The sequence below is a fragment of the Mytilus galloprovincialis genome, chromosome 14 (assembly GCF_965363235.1).
Source record: "Mytilus galloprovincialis chromosome 14, xbMytGall1.hap1.1, whole genome shotgun sequence".
NCBI lineage: Eukaryota > Metazoa > Mollusca > Bivalvia > Mytilida > Mytilidae > Mytilus > Mytilus galloprovincialis.
The window spans coordinates 24127939-24144642 of record NC_134851.1 but is presented as its reverse complement, the minus strand read 5'-3'; the positions used below and the strand labels follow the sequence as shown (position 1 = coordinate 24144642).

Here is a 16704-nt window from a genome sequence, read left to right as displayed (position 1 = left end):
TCAAGAAAATCATGATAGGAAATGCAAGCACGGGAATATCGTATCAATTGGGAGATATATACCCCGTATGCAGGTGCTGCTGGAATGTTGCTACTTAGAAATGGAAAGTTCACAATTGGAAAGCTAAAATCATCTCTTTTGTCGTAAAGTTTGTTTTTCAACCGACCCTCATTGTCAATTTCTAGATGCAAGTCAAGATATGAAGCCGACTTAACTGTATCTGTAGTATCCTTTATCTCCAATTCGATGGGATAGATGCGTTCCACATAGTCACCAAATTTTGAATTGTTTAGTGAAAGAACGTCATCTATATAGCGGAAAGTAGAGTTAAAGGATGTATGAGCCAGGTTTATAGAAACGAATCTCATAAGTAAATTCTAATGATTATTATGAGATGGCATGTCAGCAGATAATAGTTCAGTGTATGCAAACTATACATCCAAATCAGAAATATCATATATCGTAGACGCTTTCATTCCATCGCTATTCCATAGTATTTGAGTCTTTCGAAATTCTAGACGTGGCACTTTCCAAATCTATACATGCTTATAATGAACAGCGGGATTACGCATGCATCTTTAATGTCGGTGTTTATGTCGGTCCTGTTTCAAGGTCTTTGTGATACTGTGTCGTCTTCAAACACAATACTGAAACTATAACATATCTTTTTTTTTTAAAGGAAGAAAATAACAAGATGGAATTTTATAACAATACAACGACACATATCAATCACAGCAATGGAACAAGTTATAAATCTGAGCAGTACAAGGTTAGTTCAAACGAGTATCAATAGTTTTATCAAACACCCCAGAAATCGAATATAAACAAAACAAAATCTACAAAAGTGTCAAGACGATTGAAACAAAAAACTGACTCCTCCCAGGAGTTATTACTTAAGAGATAACTGTATTGTATTTGAAGCTTTAAGGTCGTCCATCGGTAATTTTACTGTCGCAAATCTAGTTTACCTGGTGACGCGTAGCGGAGACATGTAAACGAATATTTGCGACAGTAAAACTATCCTTGGACGTCCGCAAAGCTTCAAATATAATACAGTTACATGTATACCTTTTCTAATGCAAAACAAAATCATAAACAATTTTCAATCATTATTTCAGTGTAAAATCTTCATTAAAGAAAATTCCACGAGAAAATGTTTTCTTCTTTGGTCCCTACACTAGCTGAGGTCATATATATGCTTCCAGCGTCAAACATAAACACCGGTTGTTTTCTGGCTTCTGTGCCGCCTCAGAATGTACTTAAATTTGATAAAAAGGAGATGTTTAGGTGCAGTATGTGAGTTTTTTGGCTTTTTATTGTAGAATTACATTTCAATACATTCAGGAATTCAAAATATCGGGTTCTTTATTTACAGACAAGGAGATAAAAAATTTTACGCTAACTGTCATCCAATCAGAACCATTGATATACACTATTTGAATTAGAATTTTGAATAACATAGTTTTGCTAAGTTTCTACTTATGAACCTTGAATATTATTATTAATTAAAATTGAAAGAGATTCAAAAGATCGAAATTGCCTGTTGTCTATTATTGTCCAAATGTGTACAAACATGAACAACACGACGATGTGTAACCAGGTCTGCTAAATCCCTCAAGGCACAGGAGGTCGCCGCTGGTTTGTGGTGGGCTTCGCATTGCTATATGTTTATTTTTTTTATCTTGAGTTATGTATACATGTAGAATATTGTATGCTTTCGATTATTTTTCTCATTCTCTAGATCTCAACTAAAAAGTAATTTACAATCTTTTACATTAAAAATGCCCGTACCAAGTCAGAAAGATGACAGTTGGTATCTATTCGTTTGATTTGTTTGATTTTTTTTATTTTGCCATTTGATTTCGGAATTTCTGTTTTGATTTTTTCCTTGGAATTCGGTATTTTCGTTATTTTACTTTTTATTGTCTCTCGAATGCACATTATTCGCTTAGACAATAAATCCAATACTGGTTAATCAGTTCAAAAACGACAAATATCACTCAACCCAGCAACGAACACTTTAAACATTTATGGAATAACTGTAATTTTGTCCTGTCTATAAAGAAATAACATAAAAATGTGGTGCACACTGAATAAACAGCGAAAAAAAAATATTACAGAAATTTCTTATAATGTAATTGTAAGTTCCATTTTAAACCGAAGTAACTCGTACAAAATGTTGATCACGTCTCGGTCACACGACTAAATAATGTATATGAGCTGATAGGCCAAACACTATTAGCCAATCAGAAGACGTGTTTTATCTAATGTTATTGTTCTTTAAGACTCATTGTTGTTTTGGTGTTGTATTGCATTTAAAATTTCAAATTCTAACAATTTTGGATATCAATAATAACGAAAAAAGGAATAATGAATATTAAATATTTGTCAAACCTTTGCAAATGCAGACGTAAGGGAAATCAAATCTGATAAAACTTTGAAACGCAACCAAACTATCTTTTAAGTGATGCAGGTGTTACATTTATATTGAATTTCTACAGACAGGTTTTGTTGACAAGATTGATTATTGCTTTTCAACACATAACAAAATATCACGAAATTATAAGCCATTCTGTTGTGTTTCATCAGTATTTCAATCAAAATATTTAAAACTGATTTTTCTGTCTATTTTATTTATTTATTAACGGATATTTATCTTTTATTTTTGTATCTTATTATAATAAGATGAATATAATACAGTTATTAATTTTTGAACCTGCGGATTCTCGAAATACATGATTAATATTTGCCAAACATTCTCATTTTTTCGGCTAATGTTGTTTACACTAAACTCATATAATACATGAATCCGGTGATATGGAATGGAATCCACAGTTCTATTTAAATACGTATTTGCCATTATATAACTGTGTCCCATATTCGTACGTCGGCAAGAAAATGTTAACAAAATTTAGACAAGAATGTCTATATACCTGTGCACGTGTACTTTCAACCGTAATTGGGTCATTTATAGTGAACGGAACCCTCTCAATAAATCAAACACGGGGTATACTGACTCTTATTCCAAAGAAAGATAAAGATAGAACACTTTTGTGGAGCTGGCGTCCTCTTTCTCTCTTGAATTTTGATTACAAATTATTACCCAAAGTTGTTGTGAAAAGAATGAAATTATTTCTTCAAAAACTTTTGATCCGGACCAGACGTGATATGTGGCTGATAGATATATTGGTGAAAATCTACGGCTCATTGCTGATATTATATTGTTTACTGCTTTAAATAATTATCAGGGCTTATATTACTAGTCGATTTTGAAAAGGCGTTTGATACGCTAGAATGGAAATTTATTCAAAAAGCATTGGTTTGTTTTAATTTTGGTAGCAAGTTCCGGAAATGGGTCTCAACTTTTTACTCAAATATATCTTGTTTTGTCGTAAATAATGGATTTAGTTCTAGTCCATTCAAAATTGAGAGAGGTATTCGACAAGGATGTACTTTGTCTCTTTTATTTTATTTATTTTTGCCGTTGAACTGCTGGCAATAAATATTCGTAAGAACAATCAGATGTCTGGTATAAAAATTGGGGATACTGAAACAAAAATTTCACAGTTGGCTGATGATACCACTTGTTTTTTGAAAGATGTATTTTCTGAGAAAATTTTATTAGATTCGTTTATTGATTTTTTGAGAAGTGTTCAAAGTTACAAGTCAATTTTTCTAAAACCGAAGGAACTTGGATTGGAAGAAATTGATTTAACAAAGAAGGTTCCCTTCCTAATGAATGGACAGATGGTTTTAAAACCTTAGGTTAAAAAATTAACACTTTTGAAGAAATGGTTTGTTCTTATTTAGATACATGCATAGACAAAATGGAATCAATAATTACAATGTGGAGGATCAGAAACCTTTCCTTGATCGGTAAAATTGTAATTCTCAAATCACTTGCAATATCGAAGCTTATTTATGTCATTTCATCTACACAGGTATCAAGACCTTATGTAATTAAAATACAACGTGACATTAATAGTTTTTTATGGATGGTGGTATTCCGAAAGTTAAATCGAAAGTTATTCAAAAGTTTCATAGCGAGAGGGTACTGAAAGCCCCAAATTTTGAAGTACAGCTGTGATTATTTCGTTTTATGTGGGTAAAAAGATGTGAATTTGAGTTTTTAAATTTAAAAGCACTTTTTTTTGTATATAGAAGTGTTATCTGCCTGGAAACGTTTCATGGGTATTTTCATCCTGTTAAATTCATGTCATGTTAGAAAAGAATTTATTTGGTTCAAGTTGACAGAACGAGTATTTTTATAGATCTTGGTACACGAAAGGCATACGGTTCATCAATGATATTGTAGAGGATAAAGGCGAATTTTTGTCTCATGATGCTTTTAACAAAAAATTTAACCTGAATGTTACTTTTGTAGACATTCTATCTATTAAACTTGCTATACCACGTGACTGGAAAGATTTTTTATTACAACAACACATGTCACCTAACAGCAACTGATTTGGATTCATTTTTGAGCATGCGAATAAAAATTGAATATCAGTAAATTATTCGTTAAAGATGTATATTCACTTTTTTATCGATCGGGGAAGTGTTTCTTTTATTTCACAAAAAAAAAAAAGGTGGGAAGAAAGTTTTAATATAGAAATTAGTGACGAAAAGTGGAAAAATATTTATTCACTAGCTTTTAAATGTACTATAGAAAGCAAACTACAAGCTTTCCAATATAAATTGTTTCACAGAATAGTCTCACATAATTATCTTTTTGAAAAATATAAACTTTCCTTTACTAATGAATGTGCCAGTTGTAAAGACATAGAAACCATAGAGCATATATTTTTTGAATGTACAGAAATAAAACAATTTTGGAGAGAATTTTTTAATTGGTGGTATTAAGTTTTTAGAGTAAAAATATTTTTGATTAAAGACAGTGTAATTTTCGGTGTATTGAATTCTGATAACTTAGTTTTGAATTATTGCATTCTACGGGCAAAGTATTACATCAACTTTGTTAAGAACACACAATAAGACAGACTGCTCGAGATATTAGAATATTTATATCTTTCTAAAGACAAACAGATGGGGGAGGGGGGGGGGGGGGGGGGTTGTGGTGTTGGTGGTGGTGGTGGGGGTAATGGAAGTTATTTGATAAAATTTATTTTTGATATTATCATATGTATTCCAAAGTATCCTTAAGAGGTCTCGTATACTGAAGATTCACATCATTCACTTGTACATTTTTACTATGTCTTATTCGTAAAATATAAATAGTATACCAATGCCATACACATTTCGTGTTTTTCACTTAAGTATTGTAATAATGTAGTATGCACTGTAGTTTGAACAACGAAAAGATCAATAAAGATTTAAAAAAAAAACATATAATACAGAGAGTCATTTTTTCGAAAGTTTATCATTATTAACTTAAATTGTTTTTTAACAAAATTTTAAACATATTTTTTGGGCTCTTTTTTTTTTATAAAAATCAAAAATTCGTTAATGCTGAAAGCAGAATATTTCTATTTTTGATTCCATCCGCATTGCCGTTTATCGGATATTTATACCTGCTCATCTGAATGAACAACACTAGCATATCTAGAGGGCAAAAACAGTCATCACACACATGTTTCTTTTGCAGGTTAGAGTGTAGGTTGGCGCCTGTTAAAATACTGAAATCCACTGTATTGTTATTCACCTGTGCTTAGTCAGAAGCATGTTGTTAAGTGCGTGTCGTTAGTTGTTATGGTGTTTTGCGGTCTTACACTAGTCATGCAGGGGCCTTTTATAGCATGCTGTTCTATGTGTGTTAACTTTGGGTTTATTCCGTTTTGCTGTTGGGTGTTCCTGTTGTTGCTTTGTTTTTTTCTTATGGTTGATGTTCTTCCCTCGGTTTCTGTTTGTAACCCGGATGAGTTTTATCTCAACCCATTTATTTATGACTTTTGAACACCGGTACACTAATGTTGCCTTTTTATATCAATATGTCGCTATCCAAATCGACATCTCCCAATTTATCTTCAGTTTAATTTTACAAGGCGGCACCAACATGACCAACATAAATTGTTGTTTTCAATTCTTCCAATAACTAACTAACACGCGCAGTATGATAAAAGGTAACCAATCAGAAGGATATAGACTATATGTTTGCACATCAGCATATCACAGAGTAAATTATAGCGTTTTAAAATCTCAATTTTACTCCTCTTAACTTAAAGGACATTATGTTTGGTTTGTCTCATCTCGAGGTTGTGCAAAATATGACATCAAGTAGATTCGATGTTGCGATTTCATGGACCAAATCTGATCAACAGCTTTAATATTTTGATTTTCATATTCCTGTGTATAATTAACCATTTGTTATCTATAATAGTGTATGTAATAAGTGACTTGTGATAACTATGAATTATGTGTATTAACTGTGTAATATGTGTATTAGCTTTGAACTATTGCAATTAAATATACAATTTGGTTTTGTAGGTGATTTTAAAATGGATATCATTTGTGATTTTCCTTGGTATAATAACATTCAACACACTTGTCATCGTGTTGTTACTATCAAGGAAGAAGAAGACGAGGATGGGATTTTTCGTTACTAACCTTGCAATATCAGGTATAACTAATATTTCGAACTTCTTCGACAGTAAGACCTTATTTATATCTAGATAGAAGAAAGATATTTAAGTTTTTTTTCTGTTACATGTAGGTACAGGTTTTCAAAATAAAAAAAAAGGATCGATTCTCAAATAGGAAGAATAAGTAATAACAGAGAAAACCGAAGTTAAAAGAAAACTTTAAAAAGATAAAACATTGTCACAAAAAGAAAATATATAATAGAGAAAATCAAAGGTAATTAATTTTATTTTCGGAAAGAAAACTATTAATTTATAATTCTGGTACCTTTAATAACTACTTGGTACCATTCGAATATTTATCAACCCTGCAAAGCAATTGCTATTTTTTTTTCTAATTGTAACTTTTTTTTTGTTCTTGCAGACCTCTGTCTTGGACTCTTTTACGTTTTTCCAGAGTTGGTTTTTAACAAATTTGGAGTTCCCTGGAATACATATGTCTGTTATATTGTGTACGCATTTTTATCACAGTGGGCAGTTTATGTGTCTATATATGCGATAGTTGTAATGTCTATTGATAGACTCTACGTTATTGTGAGACCTTTATCTGCAGCTTCTAAAGGACAAAAGTATCGATTTGGATTAGCATCTATTGCATGGATTACTGGAGCAGTTCTTGCTGTGCAGTATGCTGTTCATATAAAGATGTGGAAGATATTCTGTTATCATAGCATTCCATATATGGAGGTGAGTTTAAGGGAAAACCATTTCCATACTTTATTTTGATCGTACCTTATTTTCTCCTCTCACGTCTTAAATATTTCTTCCAAAAGATATAAGCTAAGCCTGTTTTATCTCATGTATTCTGATTGTTATTTCGACGTTTTTAATTTACCCAATTTAGTATTGTCCAAACAAACCTTCTTTTTTAATCTACATCAGATTAGATGAATACTAGATGTGTTTAATTTTATAAAAGTACATTGTTAACATAATGTTGCCCATTCCCATGTCTATTCTCAACATTTCATCGGTAAGATCTTTGAAATAAATAGATTTTTTGTAATGACCAAATAGAGCAAATATAATATTCACCATGTAAAAGAACGGTAAAACTACTTGAAATCAAAAACTAAGTATCAACTGTGTGTATTTTGCATATGTATGTCGCCCTCTTTTTGAATATCGGTAGGCTACTTGTAATGGACTACTGACAAAGACAGGCAAAAGACACCAGAGAGACATGCACATTTTTAAATCGAAAATAAACTAACAACGCAATGGTCAAACACAATTAACGACCAACTGACAAGCTTAAGTACACAAATAACAACTTGTAGTGTAATAAACAAAAGATTGAGTCTGACGAACACCACAAATAAATGAGGTGTCTTCAAGTGCTGTAGAATGTCAAGCAATAACTATCGGTAATCAACATATAACTTCTTAGATGACGTAAAAAACGAAATAACAAAGATACAAATTAAAGTATTATTACCAGTGAGACAACAATAAATCATATTTCAGACAAGTTTTGTTAGCTAATTCAGTCAACCGTACGGCCTGCAACAATAATCAAACCCATACCGTAACATTCGTAAGGTTGGCTATAAAAGGCTCCCGACATGAAAAATATAAAACAATTTACTGAAAGAAATTAACTGCTCAATTTGAAACAGAACAATTTAAGAAAAACTAATATGACAGACATCAACATACGACCATATATTTACTGGCGAATTTCATCTAGTTTTGAAATCGGTAAAAAGTGAAACTACCCCCTTTGATATCGAATATTTAAAATACAAATGTAAATGTAATATGGACCGTGTGACGATGATTAACTGAAATGCAACTCCATCTTTTCAGCTATTGTTGAATTCAATTTATCTTTGATATTAATGTATGTATGCATAGCTCATTTGAATTTTTATATATTCAAAGATGGTTATTTATTTTACAGGCAATGCTATATATTGATGCTACAATTATAATAATAATTCCAGTCATTGTTATTGTCATATGTTATACTGGTATAATAATAACAATTCGTCGACGGGAAAAACGTGGATTTATTCCGGCAAACAGTAGCGATACAGGTAATACTATTCAATGTAAATCTTGTTTGTTTATACACAGTGAGGGGCGATCCATGACCAATGGACAGTCAAAATCTTCAATCGAAAATAAATTGACAACGTCAGGCTAAAAATAAAAACGACAAACAGATAAATATTAGTACACATGACAAAACATAGAAAACTAATGGCTAAGCAACAAGAACCCTACCAAAAACACTGGGGATGATCTCAGGTGATCCGGAAGGGTAAGGTTTACTTTCATTAGTATACACTGAATGTAAAGCATATCACTATTACTAGCAGATTATTTGATATCATTCATGTGCAAAATTTGACGAAATCAGTGTTTCAGAATCTGTTATCAGGGATTCCACTGTCTATTGTTTTCAGCTCATCAAATCATACTGTTCCATAACACAGCTGAACGAAGATGATACGGTTTATGTTGAAAATAGATAGGAATGTAAGATTCCACATTTTGTAATACAAAGCTAATATTTTCATTTTCATAGTTTCTACAGATGAAATAATTCCAAAAGATAGGGTGATATCAAATGCAAAAATCAAGACTATAAAACTACTCCTAGTTGTTGTTTGTGGTAAGTGAAATTGTGTATGTTAAATTGAATAACATAAAATGGTAAATGCTACAACTTTATATTGATCTCTTACGATTCTCATTTCAATAAATAAAACAGACAGAACATACTTAAGGTACAAATGAAAACATAGGCGGAGGAAAACAGCATCGACAATACATTTAAGGCGAAAAGACATACAGGGTATTTGGTCTCCTTCTTGAATCTCGATCAAGGAATTAACGAACGGAACACACGATAACGCTTTAACAGCTCAATATCTATAATACTTTGAAAAAAAACCACAAACAACAGTACCAGTAAAGTGAAAATATTACAGTATATTTGAATGCAGTTATTGAAATCACACTCAATTATCTTTTCCTGATTCTTCGATGTAAATATTAACCGTTGATTTAATACCAATAGCTGTAATTCGAAATATCGTTATCGTTCGAAGAAAGTGATGATCCTTAGCAATGCCCAAATAAATTCATTTGAAATGTTGATGCACAATTACATTAAGCGAGTACACTTAAACAGGCCCATTCGTTATAATGTGGTGGGTGCTAGGATGAAACATATATTCATGGACGAGAAGCATCAGTGGTGCTAGATTTAATGATAGTTTCAAGTAACTTACTTAAGTACATGTATTCACTTCTAACAAACAAAACTTATACACAAACGGCCAGTGTTAAGTTCATTTTGTTTTATTATTCTCCTTTTCTGGTATCAACTATTTAATTATTCATCTCACCTTATATGTTGATAGTCAATACTTTATTCTTTCATCTGCCTTTTACATTCTTAACGATGAAAAGAGAAATATTATTTATAATCCAATTTTTTAATGATTTTAACTTTCTTTTTCAGTTTATATATTATGCTGGACGCCGATATTTGTAGATGCATATTTACAGTTTTATGCCAATATACAAGCCGGATTGATATATAATGTGTTGTATACATTTGCACCATTGAACAGTTTGGCAAACCCGTTAGTGTTTTTGATATTTAATTTCAAGATGTTTCGATCAAAAAAGAAAAAGATGGATTTTCATTTAATGCACATGAATACAGTGAAAACGTCATTAGGTTCAAAACGTCATCATTAAAAGTTACATTTGAGTGAAACTTCTTTTTAATAAGTTATATTTGAGTGAAACGACATCTTTAAATATATATTGAAGTGAAGTGTCTATTTAGCAACCAGGTAACTTTAAACGAAAGTGATCAACATTGAATACTGTTGAAAACGTCATCTTTTAAAGTGATATTCGAGTGAAGTGACCATTTAGATATATGTATCATGCAACAAGAAAGTAGTTGACTTAATTAAAGCCTAATTATTTCAGTTGTGTTACTGGGGATACATTATTATTCGTTGGATAGTAATTGTCGTGCATTTCGTTGGTACAGTGAACAACGATATTCATTTTTTAATAAAGGACAAATTATGCAAACTTTGGCAAAAAACACGAAATATAATATAACGAAAATGTACGGTTTCCTTAATCTACGAAAATTAGTACCCTCGAAATGAAGTGAATCCACAGTTTTTGACAAAAGGCTGAAGGGTCCACAGTAATAAATTCATTAGTCAAACATTAATTGACAATTTCATTGCAATAACAAAACCGAAAAGCGACGAAAAACAATGAGACTTCAAAACACAACATGGAAAAATTACCGAAGACAGATTAACCAGATTTTATTAAACAACAGGACGTCATCTTTAAAAGTTATATGTAAGTGAAGTGTCCATTTAGCAATCATGCAATTTTAATGGGAACCGATTAACATGGAATAAAGTCTGAACCTCTTTTATTTTTGTTATTTGACTAAGGTCTGAAAGACCTACATGAATAAACTCATTAGTCAATCATAAATCGGAAATATTATTGCAATAAAAGATAAAAAAAAAACCGAAAAAATTATCAGTCTTCAAAACATAACATCGAAAAGTTACTGTGAACATATTAACATATATCTCATCAAACAACAAGGGCTGACCACAGGTGCTTCCTAGGGGTAAACGTATCATTACTGTTAGACACTAGACATTAAATGAATAGCGGTTCTGATCGTGCAGAATTTTTTGGAAGACAAATAAATAAAAAGTGACATAGAAATGCACTGCAGATCATGGATTTATCAAATGTTATAGAAACATGGACACAAAAACATTGTATTATATTATATATACTAGGTTTTACTGAGCAAAACTAAAATAGAGATTTATCTTTCTATTCTTTTATCACTGTTTTTGGTGGTTTTAGACGGAGTGAAACTAAATTATTTCAATACAAGACTGTTTTTAAGTTTTTTTTATTGGTCAACAATAAACAAAACTTTACTAATAAATGTAATGTTTGGTCTATTTGCTATTTATATGAACTTTACAAGTCTGTCATCTTGAAATAGTCAAATATTGATGTGCAAAGACTTTTTGAAATCAGATTCGCTTGTTCTTGCACCCAATTGTTGTTGAAACAATTTTGTAAATAGATAAGAAGTTGTGGTATGATAACCAATGAGGCAACTTTTTATCCGAGACCAAAATGATGCAGAAGCTGGCAACCACATATCATCACTCGTCCTGCAACAATATGCAAAGCCAATATCGTGTAGTAAATCACTAAATGCACTAACATGACAAACTAGAATCAATTCAATGAGAAAACACCAACGTCCCAAGTTATTTAACAACATTTAAAGAAAGAAAATAGTACACACATCAACAAGCTACAACCACTGCACTTAACACTCTTGCGCTGGACAGGTACACAGATATTTGGGTGAAGTGATTTATTTTGCGGTCGCACAAACAAGCCCAACTCGTTCGTGGCATAGTGATGCAAAAGCATAATAATGAACCATAAACCTTATCCGAAAAAAGTTTTTAACCGTCAGATAAACATAAAGAACACAAAACACCAATTCGAACTAAGATATAAAGTACTGATTTGATAGTGAGCTATCACCAATGAGACAACAACCAATCCAAAAACAAATGCATCACAGACGTGCACGGTTTATCTTTTTCGGTCACTATAATGCAACGGAATCTCACCACTAACGATCATATTTAGATACACAGGAGATTATTTCGAAGTGGTTACATGTAGAAAATGTAATTTAATAAAATAAATAAGATAAATAGTTTATGTCATATTCGGATTCCTTGGTCATGTTTTTGCTACTATACAGGGTAACATATTCCACCAATAACACCCATTTTTCTGTTCATAGAAATTCAAATAGCTCATAAAATGTCATTTACCAAAATTTAAGCAGATTCTTGATTTATCATCTTTCGATTTGAGACCCAAATAATGCCAATGCAAATATACGGTAAAAGTCCTAGTCAACCATATCTACCTTTCTCCTTTTTTAAACTCAAATATCTCGAAAAGGAGCTCCATAGCCTATCCATATGTTTAGCTTTTTTGTTTCTTAATTAAATTAAATACTCTTTCTACTTATAGTTTGAATTTAAAGATTCTTCATTTTCTATATGTCTCCTAATTATACATAAGTACATCCTAAATTAAAATATACATTTTATGAGCTATTTGAATTGCTATGAACAGAAAAATGGGTGTTATTGGTGGAATATGTTACCCTGTATAGCACCTAAGATCACCCCTAGTTTTTTTGTGGGGTTCGTGTTGTTTATTCTTTGGTTTTCTATGTTGTGTCGTGTGTGCTGTTGTTTGTTTGTCTTTTTCATTTTTAGCCATGACGTTGTCGGTTTGTTTTGGATTTATGAGTTTGACTGTCCCTTTGGTGTCTTTCGTCCCTCTTTTTCAAACGTTGAGGGTCTTATTTAACTAAAATGACCAAAAATAAATCAATTCAGTCGCTGATTGAGAAATGTTGTAAAGTATACAGTTGTGACAAATTTTATAATGAATTATAATGTCTATTGTGGATTAAGACACATACACTTATATTCGTGATGATGACCATACAATCTGTGTTATGCTGATCTCTATAATTACTGTTGTATAATTTTTGTTTATGGTGTACAAAATTCAACAATATATGAGTAATTGTATGTAAGTTTTCTTGGGTCATCACAGAGTTTTAATTGAAGAAAAAAGCATCTACATTTATTATTTTAAAATATGTCTCACTATTATGTATAGTACACTATGACAACCGGACGGGTACCACAAGTAGAGAATGATTCGATTTCTCTGACGTAACGCATGATATCCTTTCATGTTCCCTGGAGTGCGTGCTTCTTCCATCTTAAGTATTATCTGTTGTATTTTTGCACCGTTTGTCCAAGGGTCGTTTTTTTCAAGTTTTGTCGAAGCATTATCAGTTTGATTTCGATATATACGTTTAAATATCCCTTTGGTATCTTTCGCACTATATTTTTTTATTATTATTATTCATATTATTGCTTTAGCTGAAATAGTTATTGTCATTATATACAATATAAAATATTAAACTTTGCTTTACACCCCTCATTGGCGATATTTATATAATACACCGTTTGTTATGTGTCCATTTTCCCTACCATCTGTCCATCTTTCCGTTCTTCTTAAAGTCTCAATTATTCGCGGTATACTGGTATATGCTTGTTTAACGTTATAAGTTCCATAGAATTATAAAGTCTATTTTCTTAACGATTTTTTTTTTGCTCATTAGACAGCGCGTTCCAAACGTCTAGATACTAATTATGTCTACATGATAAGAAAGGGTCTTCTGTGCTGTATTCATCAACATCCCCAATAACCAACTCCCGGCCTTGTTCGCCCAAAGAAATTAAGACGATCCTTAATACATGTATATAATTAACGGTAGTGAAATTAATCGTCTTTAATCAATTAACGTGTATGTAATCATCTAAGATGTCATGGTTTGATATACTTATTTCCAAATGCAAATGCTCCCATTTCAGGTCTGCAACATTATATTGTACTAGAAAGCCGAATAATTCAACTCTTAACCATAACATTATTCGATAGAGTATATTTTTGTTTTAATTCGCAACATAATTTATTACTTCCAATGTGTACATTCTCGTTTTAACCTATTAATATGCTTGATGATATCATAATTATTACAACGAAACTAAGGCAACATGGATTCGTTACTACCCTCCCAAAAAAAGAGAAATATACCGCTATCAATTATGAGAAATTTTCAAGTCTGCCTTTTTTAAATGATACCATTAAGGAAGAATGAGAATTCAACAACATACTTCGATCTTGTATTTTACATTTCATATTATCTTAAAGTAAATTAAATTAAAACGATTTGGAGAAAACAATTGCAGCCATCTAGAATTATGTTTCAATTTCATCAACTATAAATAATACAAAAAATTTACCACAGATACATTCCACTGATTTTTCCCTAGAGAAACACATACTTTTAAAATTATACAATCCTTTTTTCTTTGCTTTGATCGCTTTACGATAACAGATTATCGTCTGAAAAAACGTTACGAGGAATACTAAATATCTAATGCACGTGTACTAATAAAAGTTCTTTTGAAAAGGGCATTACATGTGATCTGTACTTTTAAAACGGGTTTTTGTGACCCAAATTTGAATATAATGCGGATCACCGACCGGTATATATTTATATATGTGAAGTTGGCAGCCGGTTCGTTATTCGATATTTGATAATCCATATCCAACTGGGTGAAAGCAGTTGGTTCGGTATTCACATTTATTTTAAAATCATAAAAATAATATTTGATAACATTAAAATCAAGATTTTCATAGTTTAGATGAGTGAAAAGATCCATAAAGAATTGTTTTATACAGTTGAGAATGGAAATGGGGAATATGTCAAAGAGACAACAACCCGACCATAGAAAAAACAATGACTCTTTGAAGTTATCGTAATTTCCATATTTGTCTGCATGTAATATAGATTTTTATCCATAAGACGAAATAAACGATGTATTCCTATTTATAATATTTCTTAAAAGCTAAAACTAAAACCGATCACTCTTAAAACATTGAAAAAATGAATATGTATGGAACGCCCCCCACCCCCCCCCCCCCAACCACAAAAAAAAAAAAAAAAAAAAAAGAAAAGTACAGTGAAAACCTACGAGAGACTGCTTAAATGACGAAAATAACCTTTATTTTTTTTTCAACTAAAGATTTCAAGAGAATTGATTACAGTATTAACAAAATGTTGGTTGTATAAGAAAAAAATGTGTATAATAATTATGTAAACATCTATAAGCCTATAAGCTGTAGGGGCATTTAGTGATACTTATTTTCTTTCGTTAGAAAGCATTTTCACGGGTGCCACATGTGGAGCAGGATCTGCTTACCCATCCGGAGCACCTAAGATCACTTTCAGTTTTTGTAGGGGTTCATGTTGCTAATGCTTCAGTTTTATCATGTTAACTATTATTTATCTAGTTTATCTGTTTGTGTTTTTCATTTTTAGCAATGGCGTTGTCAGCTTTTTTTTTCGATTTATGAGTTTGACTGTCCCTCTGGTATCTTTCGATTGCTTTACATCAATCCGATATAAATTTAATGTTTCGACGATTTTTGTACTTTATTCTTATGATAAATGTATAACATTTATGAAAGGGTTTAAGCATTTTAGGCCCGCCATCATCAGGGATTTACCTATATCAATTTATTTTAATTTTGTCGTTGTCAATAGATCTTCAATATTTTTATGCTTTTTATAAGCTATCATTGGTTTGCGTGAAAATATTTCGTTGCAAACTGCATCCTGTTTTAGTAGATCCCAATGATTACTAATGCATTGTTTTAATTTATGAAATTTCCTTTGTGTTTTGTTTGGCATTTTTTCTGATTAAATCATATCTAATACATGATAATGCCTCAGTTATGTACTATTCGATCTCAATCTCCTTGTTTCCTCTCTTTATTAAGTTCGCTCTGAACTGTAACAAAATATATTGTAAATCAACATCATTATGTGTTGTTCTAATGTATCAGATTACTTCGCCCTTGATAAACCCTGCAAACACATGTCTACTGTGACAGCTTTTACGATCTAGATAAAGGAAGGCATTTGTCGGTTTAAAGTGGGTTTTTACATCCAAAATATTATCATTAGAAAATCTAGTTCCTTTGAAAATATTAACATCAAGAAATATTATTTCTTTAGATGAGAAATTATAGAGATATTATACTAATATATCACGGCGATTCGAAGGAAATAAAGGATTTGCTAGAGTTAGCAAATAATCATCATCCGTTCCTAAAATTCACATTAGAATTCTCATCTAAAGAAATAATAATAATAATAATAAAAAATCAAACTTTATTATTGCCATGAAACTGTAATTATAAATATATTTAGGATGATACAAATTGTTTATGTACTTATATTTTTCTCGTGTGTTTCCCAAAAAATACAACTTAAATGGCGGGAAATTTTGACTGACATATGATAACAATTGACATGTGTTTGATAGGTACAGATATTATTTATTGCAACAAACCATTCACGGATTCATCGCTATAGTATTAATGAACGGGTGTT

At 31.2% G+C, this 16704-nt stretch overlaps 1 protein-coding gene across 1 annotated transcript; it reads left to right on the top strand.

The window, feature by feature from the left end:
* The first annotated feature begins 683 nt into the window (after positions 1–683).
* Positions 684–11533, top strand: LOC143059066 (cardioacceleratory peptide receptor-like). Its single transcript, XM_076232530.1, has 6 exons — positions 684–769; positions 6445–6577; positions 6961–7283; positions 8500–8635; positions 9130–9216; positions 10072–11533. The coding sequence occupies exons 1-6, from the start codon at positions 695–697 to the stop codon at positions 10311–10313; spliced, it is 996 nt and encodes a 331-aa protein (XP_076088645.1). The 5' UTR covers positions 684–694; the 3' UTR covers positions 10314–11533.
* Positions 11534–16704: the final 5171 nt, after the last annotated feature.